The sequence below is a fragment of the Conger conger genome, chromosome 9, assembly GCF_963514075.1.
Source record: "Conger conger chromosome 9, fConCon1.1, whole genome shotgun sequence".
NCBI lineage: Eukaryota > Metazoa > Chordata > Actinopteri > Anguilliformes > Congridae > Conger > Conger conger.
In genome coordinates, this window is record NC_083768.1 from 41700 (window position 1) to 61570 (window position 19871).

Consider the following 19871-nt stretch of genomic DNA (forward strand, 5'->3'; position numbering starts at 1 on the left):
TCTCACAGGAGAGACCTACGCACGGTACCTGGTAGGTGCAGTCTCACAGGAGAGACCCACGCATGGTACCTGGTAGGTGCAGAAACAGAGTGACGTGTAGGGATTCAGACAGACAGATGTACTGAGCACTCAGCTCTATGATGGAGAGCAGGGTTCCTCCTCAGTGCGGTCAGGGAGAGATGGAGGTGCAGGTTTAACACAATGCAGGGCCCACATCTCAACTTGTGCTTCAAAACATCCATCTTTTATTCTCAGTCCAATCCTGCTAGCACAGCTCTCTTTTCACACCGGAAAATAATGAAAAAACAAAAAGCTATTCACATGTGCTGCATGCCAGAAACAAGCATTCTTCTAATGACAACCAAAAACAACGAAATAAATATTTAACAGCCGATAACAAATTGAGTAAAAAATCCTCTCAGAGGTACATCTGCTGGTCATTTAGGGCTACTCCTGGCCTGTCACAGGGAGCAGACATGCTCTCATTAGACCAGTGTAGCCTCTGCACATAAAAGCTCCGTATTTACATCAAAACCACATGACAGTCAAAATAAAAGTTAATGGGGCAGTTCAGCTTTAGTTGGACAGTTCTGTAATGGGCACACAACATGGGCCTTTTGGACACTTGCAAGAGTAACACATAACAACAAATAACCACCAATAGAGAGGTGATGTAAGCAATGCCAAAAGCTTCTTTCTCATTGGCCTTAAAGCACACACTGGGCCATTTATTTAAAAAAAATAAAAAAATAAAATAAAAAAGAATTCATCAGTAGTTTGTAGTCGGGAAATTCAGGATAATGTGCATGGAGCCAGAAGTGAGGACTCCATGGGGTAGAAGTGATGAGACAGGGCCCTGTGCACATGGCGAATATGAGACTGTGAGAGAGTGAGAGAGTGTGGGTGTGTATGAGGCTCAGGGGGCTTGTAGGTGTGTTCTCTCTCTCTCTCCCCCTTCCCCCCCCCCTCTCTCTCCCCCTTCCCCCCCCGTCTCTCTCTCTCTCCCTCCCTCCCTCCCTCCCTCCCCTCTCTCTCTCGGCACTGGTGTAGCCTCTCCTCCTCCTCCTCCTCCCACGAGCCCTATCCCATCATCCCGCTGGGCGCCAAGGGGGACACGCCCCAAAGCTCAGGAACTCACCCTGTCCTCATGAAAACCGAAAGAACCAGGCCAGGAAAAAAAGACGAACGTAGCTTTGCCCCAGATTGTTTATGGCAGTGTGTGTGTGTGTGTGTGTGTGTGTGTGTGTGTGTGTGTGAGAGTGTGTGTGTGTGTGCATTAGTCTGTAGCCAGTGGGACTCAGTTATTCGCTCTTGTGGCAGTAAATGTCCTTCAAAGCTTTCAGCTCCTCTATCAGGGTCTTGTTCTGGTTCTCCAGAACGGCCACGCGGTTCTCCAGACACTTAACATACTCCTTCTTCTTCCGCCGACATTCCCGTGCTGCCTCCCTGGAGCCCACACCGGAGAGAAAGTCTCAGACACAGCCTGCTATGCACTCTACAGACCACACACTGCACTCTACAGACCACACACTGCACTACCAGCCTGCTATGCACTCTACAGACCACACACTGCACTCTACAGACCACACACTGCACTACCAGCCTGCTATGCACTCTACAGACCACACACTGCACTCTACAGACCACACACTGCACTACCAGCCTGCTATGCACTCTACAGACCACACACTGCACTCTACAGACCACACACTGCACTACCAGCCTGCTATGCACTCTACAGACCACACACTGCACTCTACAGACCACACACTGCACTACCAGCCTGCTATGCACTCTACAGACCACACACTGCACTCTACAGACCACACACTGCACTACCAGCCTGCTATGCACTCTACAGACCACACACTGCACCACCAGCCTGCTATGCACTCTACAGACCACACACTGCACTCTACAGACCACACACTATACTCTACAGACCACACACTGCACTACCAGCCTGCTATGCACTCTACAGACCACACATTGCACTACCAGCCTGCTATGCACTCTACAGACCACATACTGCACTCTACAGACCACACACTGCACTACCAGCCTGCTATGTACTCTACAGACCACACACTGCACTCTACAGACCACACACTGCACAAGCAGCCTGCTATGCACTCTACAGACCACACACCGCACTCTACAGACCACACACTGCACGAGCAGCCTGCTATGCACTCTACAGACCACACATTGCACTACCAGCCTGCTATGCACTCTACAGACCACACACTGCACTCTACAGACCACACACTATACTCTACAGACCACACACTGCACTACCAGCCTGCTATGCACTCTACAGACCACACATTGCACTACCAGCCTGCTATGCACTCTACAGACCACACACTGCACTCTACAGACCACACACTGCACTCTACAGACCACATACTGCACTACCAGCCTGCTATGCACTCTACAGACCACACACTGCACTCTACAGACCACACACTGCACTCTACAGACCACACACTGCACTCTACAGACCACACACTGCACTCTCAGCGCTGTTTGTTCTCTATCTCACCTGTTCTTCATGAGGCGAACCTCCCTCTTGCGTGTGACCTCCTCTGCGTGGGGCTGGGGACTGTGCAGGGAGGCGGGGGAGGCGGCCATGACCACGCCCTGCGGCAGGCTGGAGGCAGGACCTCGCAGCTGGTAGGCCGGCATGTCTCCCGTGGCAGCTGCCAATCAGCACAGAGTCAGGAGTCAAACCAGGATAGAGTCAGCTGTCAATATGTGTGTAATCACACAGAAATACGTACTGTACAATCATACTGAAAATAGTGGCTTTCCTCTTTCATTTTAATGAAGAAAAATCTACCCATAACATAATGTTTATATATTATATTTTAATGAGCATGTACATACAGGAACGTGTGGCGGTGACAGTGCGTGCAGTCTAAGGTTTTTATTTTATTTTATTTTTTTACATTACTTACTTGTTAACTTTTTTGCAAGAAGCAACGTCGTGAAATCAATTGCAACGTAGCTACCAATGAAGCATTTCCATAAATGTTACTAGGTCTTGAGCCGGAAAATTGCAAAGCAAGAACCAGCAAGACCCCTCCATTCTGCCATTTGGTGCCGTCTGGCGCCTCCCCCTCGCCACACCTGCACTTCCCGCTCACGACTGCTGTCTGTCCTGGTCCCACGGTGGTGGAATGACCTCCCGGTGGATGTCAGAACAGCAGAGTCTCTGACCTCTTTCAAGCGCAGACTGAAGACTCATCTCTTCAGGCTACACCTTTCCCTCCCTAACTCACCACCATGATTAGCCTTATATATGCCATAGACTGTAATGGCACTTGCATAGTTGTATAGATATTGTTGTTTTTTGTATTAGCTATTGTATTGTTGTACTTGGGGTATTCTAGCTGCCAACTGTGGTATGCTAGTTTGGAAGTTGATGTATTCTTCAAGGGTTCCGATTGTATCTGTATGGTTACACTAGGACTCAGAACTGTACTGTCCTCTCAGGTCCTCTTCACACTTGTACTTGTGTTTGATCTGCACTTCGCTGTACGTCGCTCTGGATAAGAGCGTCTGCTAAATGCCTTGTCATGTAATGTAATGCAGAGGCAATCCTTATGGAATGTCAAACCCTCATTGACCCCTAAACGGCAAACTTCCGGAACATTCCCAAGTGCGCTGCCTGTGTACAAGGGTTCCTGACATAAAGCTCATTCATTCATTCATTATCCTAACCCGCTTATCCTGAACAGGGTTGCAGGGGGGCTGGAGCCTATCCCAGCATACATTGGGTGAAAGGCAGGAATACACCCTGGACAGGTCGCCAGTCCATCACAGGGCACACACACCATTCACTCACACACTCATGCCTACGGGCAATTTAGACTCTCCAATCAGCCTAACCTGCATGTCTTTGGACTGTGGGAGGAAACCGGAGTACCCGGAGGAAACCCACGCAGACACGGGGAGAACATGCAAGCTCCGCACAGAGAGGTCCCGGCCGACGGGGATTCGAACCCAGGACCTCCTTGCTGTGAGGCGGCAGTGCTACCCACTGCACATCCGTGCCGCCTGACATAAAGCTGTTCATGCGTATTCATTCCTGACTGGCAAAGCACAGAACGCACAAGGACAAAAGTACACATTAAATGAATGTAATTTCACTCATTTAAAAGCCTGTAAAAACACAACAGTTACACAATACTAATCTCTCAAAGAAGCCTCTGCCTGGCCAGTGGTATTGTACAAAGCAGGAGCAAATGAATGGTCTTTCTGCAGACTACTCTCTATTCCAAAGTAACAAACATTCTGTGACATAACCAGTGCAAACACCGTGCACAATCTCTGAATAAATATGAGGTTTCTTCACTTGTCAATGTACACAGCACAAAGCCAACTAAAGCCAGAACTCTGTTTGGTTTATTTAATGATTCAACATAATGCTACATAAAAATTAAAAAAAGATTACGTCGTAAGACTCTGTGGTCTGATACTGAAGATTACGCAGGTATGCATTGACATTAATGGCAAAATGTTCTTCACAGAGTTGATGTAATGTAATGTAATGTAATGAATTATAAGGCATTTTGCAGACGCTCTTATCCAGAGCGACGTACAACAAATTCCTGTCCAATAAGGCTCTTTGGTATCAGGCCTAAATTGTATTACCCTGTAAACTTATTGCATCACAAAAAATCAAATCAAATCTGCAGACCACTGTGTTGTTAAACTATACGGTACACAATCATTTAGTTCTACATTAACTTTTCCATAAATGTGCACTTACTTGCACAAACACATAGTTACATACATAACACGCTGTGTAGTACTTGATATATTTCATATATGTATTAGCATTCTTCTCCATCTGAAGAAGTACAGAAAAATTATCAATAAAATGATAACATGATAAAATCATATCAAGCAGTAACAATTTCCTAAAAATAAAAGGACGTATTCCTTAGCAGGGTTATGGACTCTGCGCAGTGCTGTGAACATTGCATGAAAGGCGACACAAGCACAAGTGTACATGACATTGTTTTCCAGTGGCACAAAGGTTAGGTTAGGTTGGCTAGGTAAGCAGTGTTTGGCTAGTTAAGTTTGGTCACTTTTGCTTTGTTGTTTGTTTATAAAAAATCTTTTCTTTGTTGTACAGGTAGCAGTTGAAATTGTACTTCCCTCTAGGGTCTTTCAGCGCACTTATCCCTGGTTATGGGTATGCACTTTGTTGTACGTCGCTCTGGATAAGATCGTCTGCAATGTAATGCATTGTAACAGCCTGTAAAACACTGATGCAGCGCTGTAACCCAATCTCCTGCAGTGATTCAGCCCGTAGCTCCAGCCTGAACTCACAGAATGACTCGTACTGACGTCAGTGCGCCAGTCACTGGCTGAGGTCTGCTTCCAGGAACACCGCTGACGTCAGCCCCCCTCCCCCAAGGCCGAGTGTTCAACAGGCTGAGGAGAGGACAGCCATCTACTCCCCAAAGTCTCTGCCTTTTTACTCAAAACATTTACATTCCTCAGCTCTGCAACAATTCAAATGCGTCTGTCCGAATGCATACCTAATAATAAATCTGTTACTTACCATCAACTTTTTAACACATTAAAATATGATATATGGATATTCTCTGTGATTCTTACTTTGAAGGTATAGGTTGAGGCCAGTGACCAACTTAAAACACATAGAACTTGCATGTAAAACTATGAACAATGTCAGTCAGAGAAAATAATCAGAATTCAAGGTGCTCCACTTGACTTCATAACCAAGACAACAGTAAAGCAGCTAACATACCTGACTCAGTCTCCTCACCAGTAACAGCCATATCTGCTCAAATAGTCCAGGAGGAGCGTTCCCCTGCTGCTCTCTCAACACACTGGTTGCCAATCAACGATGTCCATGGCTACAGTGTGGGCATTGACATCACAGTGACATCACTGAGCTCCTGGAGGCTCAGGCCCCACCCCTCACTCACACAGGGCCCTGGGACAGACAGCCCCCAGCTTGCTCTCCACCGGGGGAGGGGCAGGGGGCACAAGCTATTTATAGTGCCAATGACGCAACTGCTTTTACATAAGAGACTCAAAACCCACAAGCACACAACACCACCGATTCATCTCTTTCAAAAGAAGTGGCACATAGTGCTTTAGACTCATTAAAACATTTCTGGAGAACGTACATGCCTGTAATTAGATTTACTGGCAGGCCCAAATAAAACCTTTAACTAGATAATATAATCACCTGTGGGTGAATAAAAAAAGCCTTCAACTGCATTTCATAATTTGAATGACTAGTGAGGTTAGCTGGGGACAGAAACCGACAGTTAGCACATGATCCCCATAGTGAGCAGCGAGGCTACGCTGAGCAGAAAGCACGTAGTAACATGTCAGTGTGTACATAACAGCGAACACAAATCCCTGTGACGTTTCCAGCGGGTTGGACTCTGATGGGTTTAATAAGCATGTGAAAAAGGGGCTGAGAAACCTCATTAAGGCTGTGATTAATGAGCATCCTGCACTGCTGAACTGGGCTACAGGCGAATTCAGCTCTAATGAGCTGTTCATCCCGCACTGCTGAACTGGGCTACAGGCTAATTCAGCTCTAATGAGCTGTTCATCCCGCACTGCTGAACTGGGCTACAGGCAAATTCAGCTCTAATGAGCTGTTCATCCCGCACTGCTGAACTGGGCTACAGGCTAATTCAGCTCTAATGAGCTGTTCATCCCGCACTGCTGAATCGGGCTACAGGCGAATTCAGCTCTAATGAGCTGTTCATCCCGCACAAAATGTATTCTGAGTTTAGAAGCTAATCGAAAGAAAGATTTCTAACAAGACTTCTATACTCCAGATATCAAGGGAGTTGGTCTTTTTCATTTTGAGCACGACCAAACCATGCTTTTGAGAATACCGACTTAAGGTTTTGGGGCGAGAATTACGTGAGGCTGGGAGACAACCAACACTGGGCTAACAAAACTCCAGGGCTATAACTTCATCATAACATTTTTTATATATATATATATATATATATATATATATATATATATATATATATATATATATATATATACATACATATACATACATATACACAGTGCATCCGGAAAGTATTCACAGCGCTTCACTTTTCCCACATTTTGTTATGTTACAGCCTTATTCCAAAATAAAAGAAAAAATTTTCCTCAAAATTCTACACACAACACCCCATAATGACATGAAATAAGTTTTTTTATTTTTGCAAATTTATAAAAAATAAAAAACTAAGAAATCACATGTACATAAGTATTCACAGCCTTTGCTCAATACTTTGTTGATGCACCTTTGGCAGCAATTACAGCCTCAAGTCTTTTTGAATATGATGCCACAAGCTTGGCACACCGATCTTTGGGCAGTTTCGCCCATTCCTCTTTGCAGAACCTCTCAAGCTCCATCTGGTTAGATGGAGAGCGTTGGTGCACAGCCATTTTCAGATCTCTCCAGAGATGTTCAATCGGATTCAAGTCTGGGCTCTGGCTGGGCCACTCAAGGACATTCACAGAGTTGTCCTGAAGCCACTCCTTTGATATCTTGGCTGTGTGCTTAGGGTCGTTGTCCTGCTGAAAGATGAACTGTCGCCCCAGTCTGAGGTCAAGAGCACTCTGGAGCAGGATGTCTCTGTACATTGCTGCATTCATCTTTCCCTCAATCCTGACTAGTCTCCCAGTTCCTGCCGCTGAAAAACATCCCCACAGCATGATGCTGCCACCACCATGCTTCACTGTAGGGATGGTATTGGCCAGGTGATGAGCGGTGCCTAGTTCCTCCAAACATGACGCCTGGCATTCACGCCAAAGAGTTCAATCTTTGTCTCATCAGACCAGAGAATTTTGTTATTCATGGTCTGAGAGTCCTTCAGGTGCCTTTTGGTAAACTCCAGGCGGGCTGCCATGTGCCTTTTACTAAGGAGTGGCTTCTGTCTGGCCACTCTACCATACAGGCCTGATTGGTGGATTGCTGCAGAGATGGTTGTCCTTCTGGAAGGTTCTCCTATCACCACAGAGGAACGCTGGAGCTCTGACAGAGTGACCATCGGGTTCTTGGTCACCTCCCTGACTAAGGCCCTTCTCCCCCGATTGCTCAGTTTAGACGGGTGGCCAGCTCGAGGAAGAGTCCTGGTGGTTCCGAACTTCTTCCATTTACGGATGATGGAGGCCACTGTGCTCATTGGGACCTTCAAAGCAGCAGAAATTTTTCTGTACCCTTCCCCAGATTTGTGCCTCGAGACAATCCTGTCTCGGCGGTCTACAGACAATTCCTTTGACTTCATGCTTGGTTTGTGCTCCGATATGCACTGTCAACTGTGGGACCTTATATAGACAGGTGTGTGCCTTTCCAAATCATGTCCAATCAACTGAATTTACCACAGGTGGACTCCAATTAAGCTGTAGAAACATCTTAAGGTTGATCAGTGGAAACAGGATGCACCTGAGCTCAATTTTGAGCTTCATGGCAAAGGCTGTGAATACTTATGTACAGTGAATTCTTAGATTCTGAACGTGCGCTGTGCTGTAATAAATTTAAATAAATTAGCAAAAAAAAAAAAAAAAAAAAAAAAAACTTCTTTCATGTTGAAGCGCTGTGAATACTTTCCGGATGCACTGTATATGTGTATATATATATATATATATATATATATATATATATATATATATACACACACACACACACACAGTGGATAGAAAATGAATACACCCCCTTCAATATTTTTATGTCTTGTTGTGTCACGGAATGTAAATTTAATGGATTAAAATGGGACTTGTTTTTCCCTGACCCAAAGAACACAACATACCATATGAATGCAGTGAAATTATTTTAATTTGAAAAAAAGAGTGCATTTAATGGACAAAACTGAAATTTCCTAATTTTAAGTATACACCCCCCTGAGTCAATACTTGTTGGAAGTGCCTTTGACAGCAATTACAGCTACCAGTCTTCTTGGGTAGCTCTGCACAAGGTTGGCGCACCTGGACTTGGAGATCTTCCCCCACTCCTCTTTGCAGAACTGTTCAAGCTGGGAGAGGTTTGTTCAAGTCATTCCACAAGTTTTCAATTGGATTTAGGTCAGGGCTTTGGCTTGGCCATTCCAGCACATCCACCTTGTTCTTTACAAGCCACTCAGTGGTAGCTTTGGCCTTGTGCTTTGGGTCATTGTCGTGCTGGAATATGAATTTTGGACCCATTCTCAAGTCTCCTTGCAGACTTCTTCAGGTTCATCTCCAGAATATCCCTGTATTTGGCCCCATCAATGTTGACAAGTTCCCCAGTCCCTTTAGATGAGAAGCATCCCCATAACATTATGCTGCCACCACCATGCTTCAGTCGGGATGGTGTTTTTTTGGTGATGAGCGGTGTTGGGTTTTCGCCAAACATAGCGTTTGGCATTCATGCCAAAAAGTTCTATTTTGGTTTCATCAGACCACAAAACATTCTGCCAGTTTGTTGCAGGTTCCCCAAGGTGTTCTTTTGCAAATTTCAAGCGGGCCTCCTGGTGGACCATTTTGAGAAATTGCTTTTTTCTTGCCACCCTTCCATACAGGCCAGATGTGTGCAATATCTTTGATATAGTTGTATGATGCACAAGTTTCCCTCTGTTGGCCATAAAATCCTGGAGCTCTTTCAATGTTGCCATTGGATTCTTGGTAGCCTCTCTGACCAGTTGTCTTCTCTCCCGGTCATCCAGTTTAGACGGACGCCCTGATTTTGGCAGACTGTGAGCGGTGCCATGCACTTTCCATTTCTTAATTATGGTCTTAACAGTGCTCCAAGGTATCTTCAAAGCCTTAGAAATCTTCTTATATCCCTCACCTGATGTGTAACTTTCCACAACTTTGTCACAGACTTCTTTTGCGAGATCTTTGGAGCCCATGCTTCTGCCTTTCAGTGAGACTGCTCTTGCATACTAAGGGACCATGGTAAACAGCTGTTTTTATTCATGTCATCAAGTTAATTGCTGTGATTTCACACAGGTGTGGGGCAATTAGCTATTGTTTGGTCTTGAAGGCAATTTGCCATTTCCTGAGATAGTTTATGGGATGATTCAGTAAAGGGGGTGGATACTTATCAAACCAATTTATTTTAATTAATGTTAAAACAATTTTTTAATTGGTTTATCACTTTGAAAAGGTTAAGTACTGTATGTAGATTTGTAGAAAAAACACAGACTAATTGCACTAATTACAGGCTATATGTCAAGTAAATCTGAAAAAATATTCAGGGGGTGTATTCATTTTCTATCCACTGTATATATATATATATACATATATATATATACACCCTTTAAAACAATGTCTTGTTGCATTCAAATTTCTATCATACAAAAAACTGTGATGTAATAAAACCACAAAACAGCAATGCCATATTTTAAAAAGACACTTGGTTTGCGAGAACAGCAGTTTAGATTCTTATCAGCCTCTTATTTGCAAAGCAGGGCAATAAAACAGCAGGATGCCTCATGCCACATGGTTTATAACCCTCGTCACAGACTCACACAGGAAAAGGCATATTCTAACAATCCTTGATACCATTTCTCTACGCCAAAAAAACATGTTCCAATATAAGAACAAAAACAAACAATTCAGAAGTTGCATGAATAAACACATTGTTTTATGTTTTTTTTTTCTTAGCTCAGAGAAAAGTCCAGCCGACATATTTCCGGTTTGGTAGAAATACAATTTTGTCAAGCAAATTATGCAATACAGACATATTTATGGAACCAAATATCCCACCTGGTTATGAAGCTACGACTTTTCTGACTAACGTCAAATTTCATTTTGTAACCTGTCCAGCCATTTTCAAGAAAACAAAGTTTTTTCTGGAACTATAGCTAAGCAAATGCCGTCTTGAAGTACTTATTACTGTTGCGTAAAAGCATTGCTAGGTCATTTTAGTACCAAACTAATGTAAAGCATGGCACGCTTCTTGTACGGGGTGCGTAATTACAGGATTTGGACTTGCTATAGATGTAAACCTGTAACTGTACTGGCTAATGGGGCTAGTTGATATCAAGTTTTTGCAACAGTATAAAGTATTTCTGGGTTGGTTCTTGACTTAGAAATTGAGATATTCAGTGCTAAACTACAAAAACATAAGGCTGGGGGGGGGGGGGGCAAGGTGGAAAGGGTATAACAACTAGATTTTTACTCTGAGTTTGGCATTAAGACATGCAGATAATGAAATCCAAGATATTGTTCTACAAAATGAAGATGAAAGCCTAAAACAGCCAATGGATTCATGTGAAATTGGCGATTGCAACTTAAGACTGATTATGATATAACTGGTCACACACAGGTGAATTCGTAGTGAGGGTCAGGGCTGCCAGACTGAGTGAGGAGAGGAAGAGGAGGAGTACCTTGGACGACCACCTGGCTCCCTGGGACGAAGAACTGCTGGTGCCCGTCGCCAGCCTGGGGGGCATACTGCACGATGGTGGCCCCTGGCTGGGGGGCCCCCGAGCCCGACATGGTGAGAGTCTGCAGCCCCTCCCCCCCCGCGCTGGAGATCTGGATGGCCCCGCCCTGCGTGATGGCGACTGTGGACAGTATCAGGTTTTTTAAGTTTCTCTCCCATTCTCTTCAGGTCTCTGCTGCTGCAGTTTTGGTCTGAGCTGAGATTAAAGTTTTTAATAGCCCTCCCATTTCAGTATCAATGGAGAATCAATCTGACACTGCAAGCATGTCAGTTATACACTCACCGAGCACTTAATTAGGAACATTTTAACTTTATTACACCTACTTATTTACCGTAAATCCTCAAATTGTGGCCGGGGTCTTTTATTTACTTAGGCTGCAGAAAGCACAGGCCTTTATTTGGGGCAGGCTTGTATTCGAGGCAGGCCTTTATTTCTTATTAGGCTTCTGTTGTAGAATTTTATTCTTAGAAATAAAGTAAAAGGCTACACTTAAAGTGGGCCAACACTGTTCAACACTTCCTGTAACCGTTCAGAAACGCAACTTGAGTAGCTAAACCATTAATGAAAGCCAAAACAGATGCGTCTTCATAAAATAACAACTTGCCAGACACGCCTTCATGAACAATAACAAATTAGCGTAGATAACAGCAAGTTATGGATCTTTTTTTCCTAAAGTGCGTTTTATTGTGAGACATGCGTTTCGTTTGGAGCAGCATACCGGTAGGCTATCAAAAGATTTTCGCTTTGGTTTGGGATTCAATTTACTTTTGCACTGTTTGATTCAATTGCTAAATGTTGGGACTGATGTGCACTGAAATCTGGGGGGTATTTGATGGTTCACTGTTAAGTTTTATGTAGTTGAAAGAGTGTCGGGATTTCCACCAGTCTGTTTATTGCGAGTCAAGGCAGCCGCTTTCATTCATTGAACATGCGCTGTGCTGTAAATACATGGAAACCTTATTGCGTAGCCAAGTAGCCTAAATTGAGTTAATTTTTTAATTTGCCTGACTTACTTTTTATTAAATTCGTAGGCTGGAATGCCTCGCGGGAACAATTGTGTTTAAATGTATACTGCTTGAGCTTTTGGCAAGCTACTCAGGGGCGGTAAGTGACTGGTAGCTTGAGAGCAACGTGTTGGAGACCCATGGTGTAGGACAACGACTTTTCATTGGCAACAGTATTAAACCAATCAACAATATTCAATGTTAAGAAGAGCTCTTTTATTTCATTGATTTAAATCGAAACAATGTCTTCTAGTGCTCATGGACTGATAGCCCTACTGGTAGGCAATATTACCCCGGCTTGTATTTGGGGGCCGGCCTTTATTTGTCCGAATCGACCACGCCTCTGGCTATTATCCGAGGCCCGGCTTCAAATAGAATCCCGGACACAATTTGAGGATTTACTGTATGTGATTATCTAATCAGCCAATTGTGTGGCAGCAGTGCAATCCATACAATCATGTAGATAGGGGTCAGGAGCTTCTGTTAGTGTTCACATCATCCTTCAGAATGGGGGAAAAATGTGATCTAAGTGACTTTGACTGTGGAAAGATTGTTGGTGGCAGACAGGGTGGTTTGAGCTGGCAGCTTGTTCAGATTAGCATGTGGAACTCACTGTATTGGCCGGAGCTGGTCTGGTATATGGAGGCGGGCGTGGGCATGGTGGGTATGTTTGAAGGAGCAGTTTCCTCCTCAGATTTCTCCTCCTCGATTTTGGGCACAGCAGGTGTGTCCGACGACAACTCGTTAAGGATTTTTCTGAAGAAATGAATGGTTTCAAAGCTTCATATTTTCCCACTGATGTAGTGGCTGATAATGCCGGTAATTCACAGGCAATAGAGTGGAAAAACACTCTATTCGTTCCTCTGCCACAAATCCACAATTTCAGGTTCCATTACACTGAAATATAACCTGGATGCCACTGTCATCGGTGAGCGTTGTACAAGTGCCATGATATTCACTTTAATCACACGCTAAAAACCATACTGCAAAAATAACTTTAGATCTCAATGTGACAAATCCACTGAGTCAGCTTCATACACAGGGGTTTAAAAGTGTAACCTGCAAATGTTTTCCCGCTCGTAATGAAAGTTTCAAAAACGGATGGCAAGTTAAAAGCATGTTAACCCTGTGCCAGTCGATGGAAAGACACATTAACATGTTATCCGCCTGTGTTACATGTGGACATTGTAAAGAGGAAAGCTCTCTCACCTGTAAGATGGCCGCCGGGACAGAATCTCTCTTCTTTTCTGGGAGTCTATGGCCTCTGTCATTTCCCCATCCTCAGACTCGCCTGCTGCTGCTACCTGGGAGGAATAACAGAGCTGTGAGTGTGCAGAACTCAGGCCCATCTCACATACACCGCTAAGATGCTAACATGTACACTACTAACTGTTCAACACGACAGTACGTACAGTTAAACTAGATCTGCACATGATTAACTGAAAAATAAACCATGGCTTACATAGATCTAATTAGGACAGACACTGCTGCACTATAAACCATCTCAGGGTGGTGCTCTCTAAGCTACCCTCCTCTGTGTGGCTGACTGAAGCCTTTGGTGGCAACTGTTCAAGCAGCAGGTACAAATCCATATCTGGCTCGCAGATAACTCAGATGGACACATTTATGCCCTGGATAACAGTGTCTGCTAGATTCATGTAATGCAAGTGAATGAACTGTAAGTGAATATACTATAAATGAATGAACTGGAAGTGAATGTACTATAAGTGCATGCCCTGTAGAAGGCCCACCTGATTGCTCTGAGGAGACTGGATGACAGATGGTTGTGGGGTCTGGATGACTCCCTGTACCTGAATGGTCTGACCTCCAGGTAACTGCACCACCGTCACTGCTGTAGGCCCTGCGGCACCTCCACTGCCCCCTACTGACACCTTCCAGCAATGACAACACCAGTGACCACACTGAACACCTTCCTCCGTTTACAGACGAACGATCATTTCAGTGTCACTTCCACCCTTAATCAGGAGACTGCGGAACACAAACTCTGTAGTCCCCCAGCCAAGCTGCGCAGTCCCTCTGCAGTCCCCCAGCCAAGCTGCGCAGTCCCTCTGCAGTCCCCCAGCCAAGCTGCGCAGTCACTCTGCAGTCCCCCAGCCAAGCTGCGCAGTCACTCTGCAGTCCCCCAGCCAAGCTGCGCAGTCACTCTGCAGTCCCTCTGCAGTCCCCCAGCTGAGCTGCGGAGACACTCTGCAGTCCCCCAGCCAAGCTGCGCAGTCACTCTGCAGTCCCCCAGCCAAGCTGCGCAGACACTCTGCAGTCCCCCAGCCAAGCTGCGCAGTCACTCTGCAGTCCCCCAGCCAAGCTGCGCAGACACTCTGCAGACCCCCAGCCCAGCTGCGCAGTCACTCTGCAGTCCCCCAGCCAAGCTGCGCAGACACTCTGCAGTCCCCCAGCCAAGCTGCGCAGTCACTCTGCAGTCCCCCAGCCAAGCTGCGCAGACACTCTGCAGACCCCCAGCCAAGCTGCGCAGTCACTCTGCAGTCCCCCAGCCAAGCTGCGCAGTCACTCTGCAGTCCCCCAGCCCAGCTGTGCAGTCACTCTGCAGTCCCCCAGCCAAGCTGTGCAGTCACTCTGCAGTCCCCCAGCTGAGCTGCGCAGACACTCTGCAGTCACTCTGCAGTCCCCCAGCCCGGCTGCGCAGTCACTCTGCAGTCCCCCAGCCCAGCTGCGCAGTCAATGGTGGCGTTGCCAGACAGTCACTAAGCCAGTCTTGCAAAGTCTCAATCAAAAACCTTGAGCTATTTACTTATTACATCATCAAATCATTGGCATTGATACAAAAGTGTTTCAACCATAGTTTAAATACACCACTATAAAACCACAGTTTAAATACACCACTATAAAACCATGAATATGCAAATGTCCAGGGTGGCTTCTTTCCAGCCCTTGAACAAACTCTGCCTTGTGTCAGAAAAAGTGGCAAATATGAAATTATTTTTCACCTTCAAGGTTTGGTGACTTCATCAACATTCGCCTGGCATCACTGTTTGATATTGAATTAAAAACATGTTTTTTTTGCCTGATTTCATGCCAATTCAAACCAATCCATTCTTCTGAAGCAATGTGCATGGTGTCAAAGCCAAATGAACAGCATAACCGGTTTGGTTTAGACAGAAAGTTAAAACCACAGGACACCTCTGAGGATGAGTAAAAAAACTATACTGAACAGAAATGAGGAACGTGCATTAATCATTCCAGCTCTACCTTTACAGCTGAAGCATCAGACAAACCTGTTTGTGCACATAAAGCCAATGTGTCTCCACCTCACGGTATTAAACACTAAATCTCATAAAACAAATGATATGTGAATACGGGTTATTTTTGCCCAGTCTGTCATTTTCATTCCTGCAGTTAAAGGAAACACAAAAGTTTGATTCATCCATAGCACTAAGCACAGCTGAAATGCACAACCTTGTGGCCGCCCTAACCTGTTGACATTTACCTGTGTAAGAGAAGAAATGGGAGAGCAGGCAGACTCGTTCTGAATTTTAATCACGTCTCCATCAGACAGAGAATCATTTACACTCCCATCCTGCCGAGAGGCCACAGTTTCCATGGTCATTGGACTAGAAAGAACAGAACAGATTCACTCTGCTTATTTCTAACCAACACATATCAGCAGCACAGTAACGTTACAATAAATGATTCAAAAAGGAACTGCCAAGTGAAAGTGTGTGTAATTAATCAAAAAGAGCAAATGTTTATTGCATTAAAAAAGACCTGAAACCTTGGTAAATTTGTAGAAATGACCTTAATCCCATTTATCAGCATTTCCTCCTGTGGTCAGGTTTACTGCATCACCACACTGCGTTAAAAGCAGTGACTTTGACTTACATAGTATTCTGCAGCAAGGCTAGTATTGTAAAATGGTGTCACATCTTCTCCAACCACGATTCCATTTTTCTCACTCAAACAAATTGCAAACCTGGTACACATGTCCATGACCCCTACCATAAATCTTCCACTCTAATGTTCATGGTTTGTCCTGATGAAACATAGTTCTACATGATATTTTCCTCATATGGCTCCTCTTGCAGAGGTTTAATTGTGTTTGCTTCAAGTGTTTGCAGTAAATTAACTGATTAGGTTTCCCAAAATATCTTTAGAATAGATATTTGAAACCGTGATAAAACCTTGATGCCATATGTCCCAGCTTATGTCCATGGCTTCCTTACAGTGACATGATAAAAACATGCATTTATTCCCTATAAATGACAAGAATCCTGATTTTAGAGGAACTTGATTGTGTTAGGGAAAGCTCTGAATTAAAACGGGACTGGAATTGCATGGCATGTGTCTAACAGGGCTAGATCAGCCCAGTGAATCATGGCACAGCATTGATGCACAGAACATTGTGAAATAAAAATGAAGACAACGGTTAAGCATGGTCCTTTAATACTGGCAGTCAGAATATAGTACACATTCATCAGCACGTTGTGGCGCACAATTTATCTACAGCAACCAACAGTCAGCTAGTTGGTGTTATTTACAATTTGACTGTATGCCAAGTCACTATAAGGTAATGCCACGGGAACGCACACCTAGTGTAGCTAATACACCTGCCTCATCGCAGCCGGCTGAATATGTTAACTGGACAACGATGCAAGAATACACATTTCTTTATATCGTTTTAACAAACTTCGTTTATTATACGGTCACTAGCTTCTCTGTGGGAAGTGTAGTTAATTTTGCAGGTTGGTCGTGAATTAGCCAAAGTTTCAGAGATTTATTTAAGAACTTGCGCGGTTGTTACGTTTCCATTATAATTCGCCTAGGCACCAAAGGACTCAAATTAAATGTCTGCTACCTGTTCAGGGCGTTGTCTTTATTGTAGGCTACCAAGGGAGAAAACAAGAAGTGTACGCCATTTCTAGAAACTTCGAAATAAGTGACGCCATTTTAAAGCTAGACGGTGGACCTAATATACATTTATCGTGCTTATTAACAAAGTCAGCATTATTTATTTTACGTGAAACCATCTAGATACTCAATAATTTCCTCATTCAATGTTCATTATTCCTTATCCTCTCCAATACGACAGTTAGGCTAGGTATGTCTAGATATATGGATACATTTTCTTTTAACTTCCTTGTGTAATTAACTACCGTCAACTTCAACTGGAAAAATAGGTACAAAGCAATCGGTTCTGGGTTAACAGGACTCAACAATCTGAAGTTGCCCAGAGGAAGCTATCCAGCTATTATAGTTGCTAGCAAGCTAGCATATAATTAATATTGTCGACATTTAGCTATATTGCTTCCACTCCATATGCGTTTGGTTCTGCAATTCATTTTGTTTAATAAAAACATAATCCACGGAAATCTATCGGCTCAACTAGCTATAAGTTTATATAGATAGCTAGCAAGTGTTTCAACTTTGAACTACGTGTTGCAGCAGGGTTAAGAAAGTGAACCGTTTTGTCCACTCACGAGTAAGTTGCAATTTAGCTGCAACATTAGCTGTTAAGTAGCTAGATGTAGTTCAATATGCTGATGGATTTTGGGTAAATATCAGCCAAGTGCCAACTTTGTAATTTTGTAATAAACTTGTCTGACTGTAGCTAGCTAGCTACGTTAACTAGCTAAAAACACAACAGGCTCCCTCGTGTGTTACATCACCAATCAACTTCAACCAACAGTGGCCAGCGAGTGGAACAGGCAATCCAGTGAGTTGGCCGACAAACCAGACAACTGAATAACGTAGGCTAATGTCGCCGACACAACGAGCTAGCTGCTGGGACGGACATGGCTGTCAAATAAATTATAATCTGTGCAGAGGTTGCGACACTAGGTTTCTTGCTAAATTAAGTCGTGCGAGATTAATTTAAAAACAGTTAGCTAAAGCATATTGGTTCATATCCCGTCATTAGCTAGAATTAATAGCTAACCATTGTTACATACGTTAGCTGTCTACTGTTAACGTTAACTTTAAATATTGCGACAGCAAAAAATAACGGTTGTCAAGTAACTTAGCTGGTATTTTTAACAGGTTATGTTATGAACAGCCAACTAGCTAGCTAATTGCCTGACGTTAATTAGCCAAGTTCATTTAGCTAGCCCTTGGCCTAATGTTAGGAAGATTAACGTTAATATAACTAACAATTACAATATAGTTAAACGTGGGTAAATCAGGGTATGAACTAAAATATTGAGTTCGTCTAAGTTACTGGTATATTGGTAAAGTTAACGACGCCTACTTTATGTTCTGAATTTGCAGCAAACTTAACATTAGTAGTAACGTTAATGTAGCTAGAGCTAGGTTTGACTAGATGCATTTCCTTGGGGTGGTAGATAACTTCGTTACCTAACGTTAAGATCTGTGTTTGTCATGTGGTGCAAGTTTGCGAGCGCAACATCAAATGCATATTTTAGCTAAAGTTAGCTTGCTAACATAACGTTAAATTACACCAGCTAGTGTTACTTTAGGCAAGTTGGCTTACTTCTGTTGCAACCACAAACATTTGAAAACTTTTAAGTTACCTATTCAATTAGTTAAAATGAAGAAAAATAAGTTAGTACTTTTAAGTTAGCCTACTTAAAAATATTCGAACTTGCCAGCTAACTACGGGGTAAATCTGACAGCAGAAACTAGCTATCTGCTTTCTTTGAACTGGATATTTTTCAAATGTAACGCCATTACAGTTTGAACCTCCCTTCAATGTAGCAAGCAAACAAACTGTCGCTAACTTGGTTGTACGCCGGTGTTAGCCGTTGGGGAGGAACTTTCCCTTTCCCTGCCTATTGCTCTTTATTCCTCCCCTTAAGAGCCCCCTCTTGTTGTTTGTAATGATGACTGCAATAACTTACCGAGGTTTTTACGTAGTCGGGCTCGTCACTGATTACGGTAGGAGTGGATGGCCTGGGCCGCTGCACACGTAGTCCCGACGTCAGCTCTGATGATGCTGTGTAAAAATGTCGGCGAGATTCTCGGCGTCTCAACAAAACACGAAGGGCTACGAGGGGGAAAAGACAACCCACACGGGGAGGAGTTTAAACGGGTGGAGAAGGAGGGCTAAAATGAGCGCTCGCAATGACAGGCTAGAATCGCAGAAACAGCGCAGCTTTGAGCATGAATCAGCGGCAACGTATTGATTTGAAAATCATTTTGAATCGTTGAAGTCAAGCGCGCGGGAAAATGGCAACGGCTAAGAGTGTTACCTTTTATTGCTTTTCTTGCTGCACTAGTTAAAGTTGTGCAGTTCGCCAGAAAATGCTAGGATAATTTTACCAAATATTCTTGCAAAAAATGTTTTCGGGTTATCAATTAAATATATAATATTTAGATTCAGGAAGCCAGAGATAAACTGTATCGCTAGGCTATTATGGGTGTCACCAATTAGTGCTAGCTCTAGTGCCGACCGTGGCCAAGAGCACAACTCTGGATGCCCCTGTCTTTACGGTTCAACTAATGC

The 19871-nt window shown here is 43.9% G+C and overlaps 1 protein-coding gene across 3 annotated transcripts; it reads right to left on the reverse strand.

The window, feature by feature from the left end:
- Positions 1 to 1029: 1029 nt before the first annotated feature.
- On the reverse strand, positions 1030 to 19404 carry crema (cAMP responsive element modulator a). 3 transcript variants are annotated; one of them, XM_061254049.1, is made up of 8 exons: positions 19267 to 19404; positions 15903 to 16026; positions 14191 to 14331; positions 13649 to 13743; positions 13053 to 13195; positions 11376 to 11555; positions 2546 to 2702; positions 1030 to 1446 (listed from the first exon to the last, which is right to left on the reverse strand). In XM_061254049.1, exons 2-8 carry the CDS (start codon positions 16020 to 16022, stop codon positions 1302 to 1304), a joined length of 981 nt encoding a protein of 326 aa, XP_061110033.1. In that variant the 5' UTR covers positions 16023 to 16026; positions 19267 to 19404; the 3' UTR covers positions 1030 to 1301. The 3 variants fall into 3 exon arrangements, with proteins under 3 accessions (XP_061110033.1, XP_061110034.1, XP_061110035.1); XM_061254050.1 differs by lacking the exons at positions 14191 to 14331; positions 15903 to 16026 and having other exon boundaries at positions 19267 to 19350; XM_061254051.1 differs by lacking the exons at positions 11376 to 11555; positions 13053 to 13195; positions 13649 to 13743; ... (1 more) ...; positions 15903 to 16026; positions 19267 to 19404 and adding an exon at positions 5786 to 6622.
- Positions 19405 to 19871: the final 467 nt, after the last annotated feature.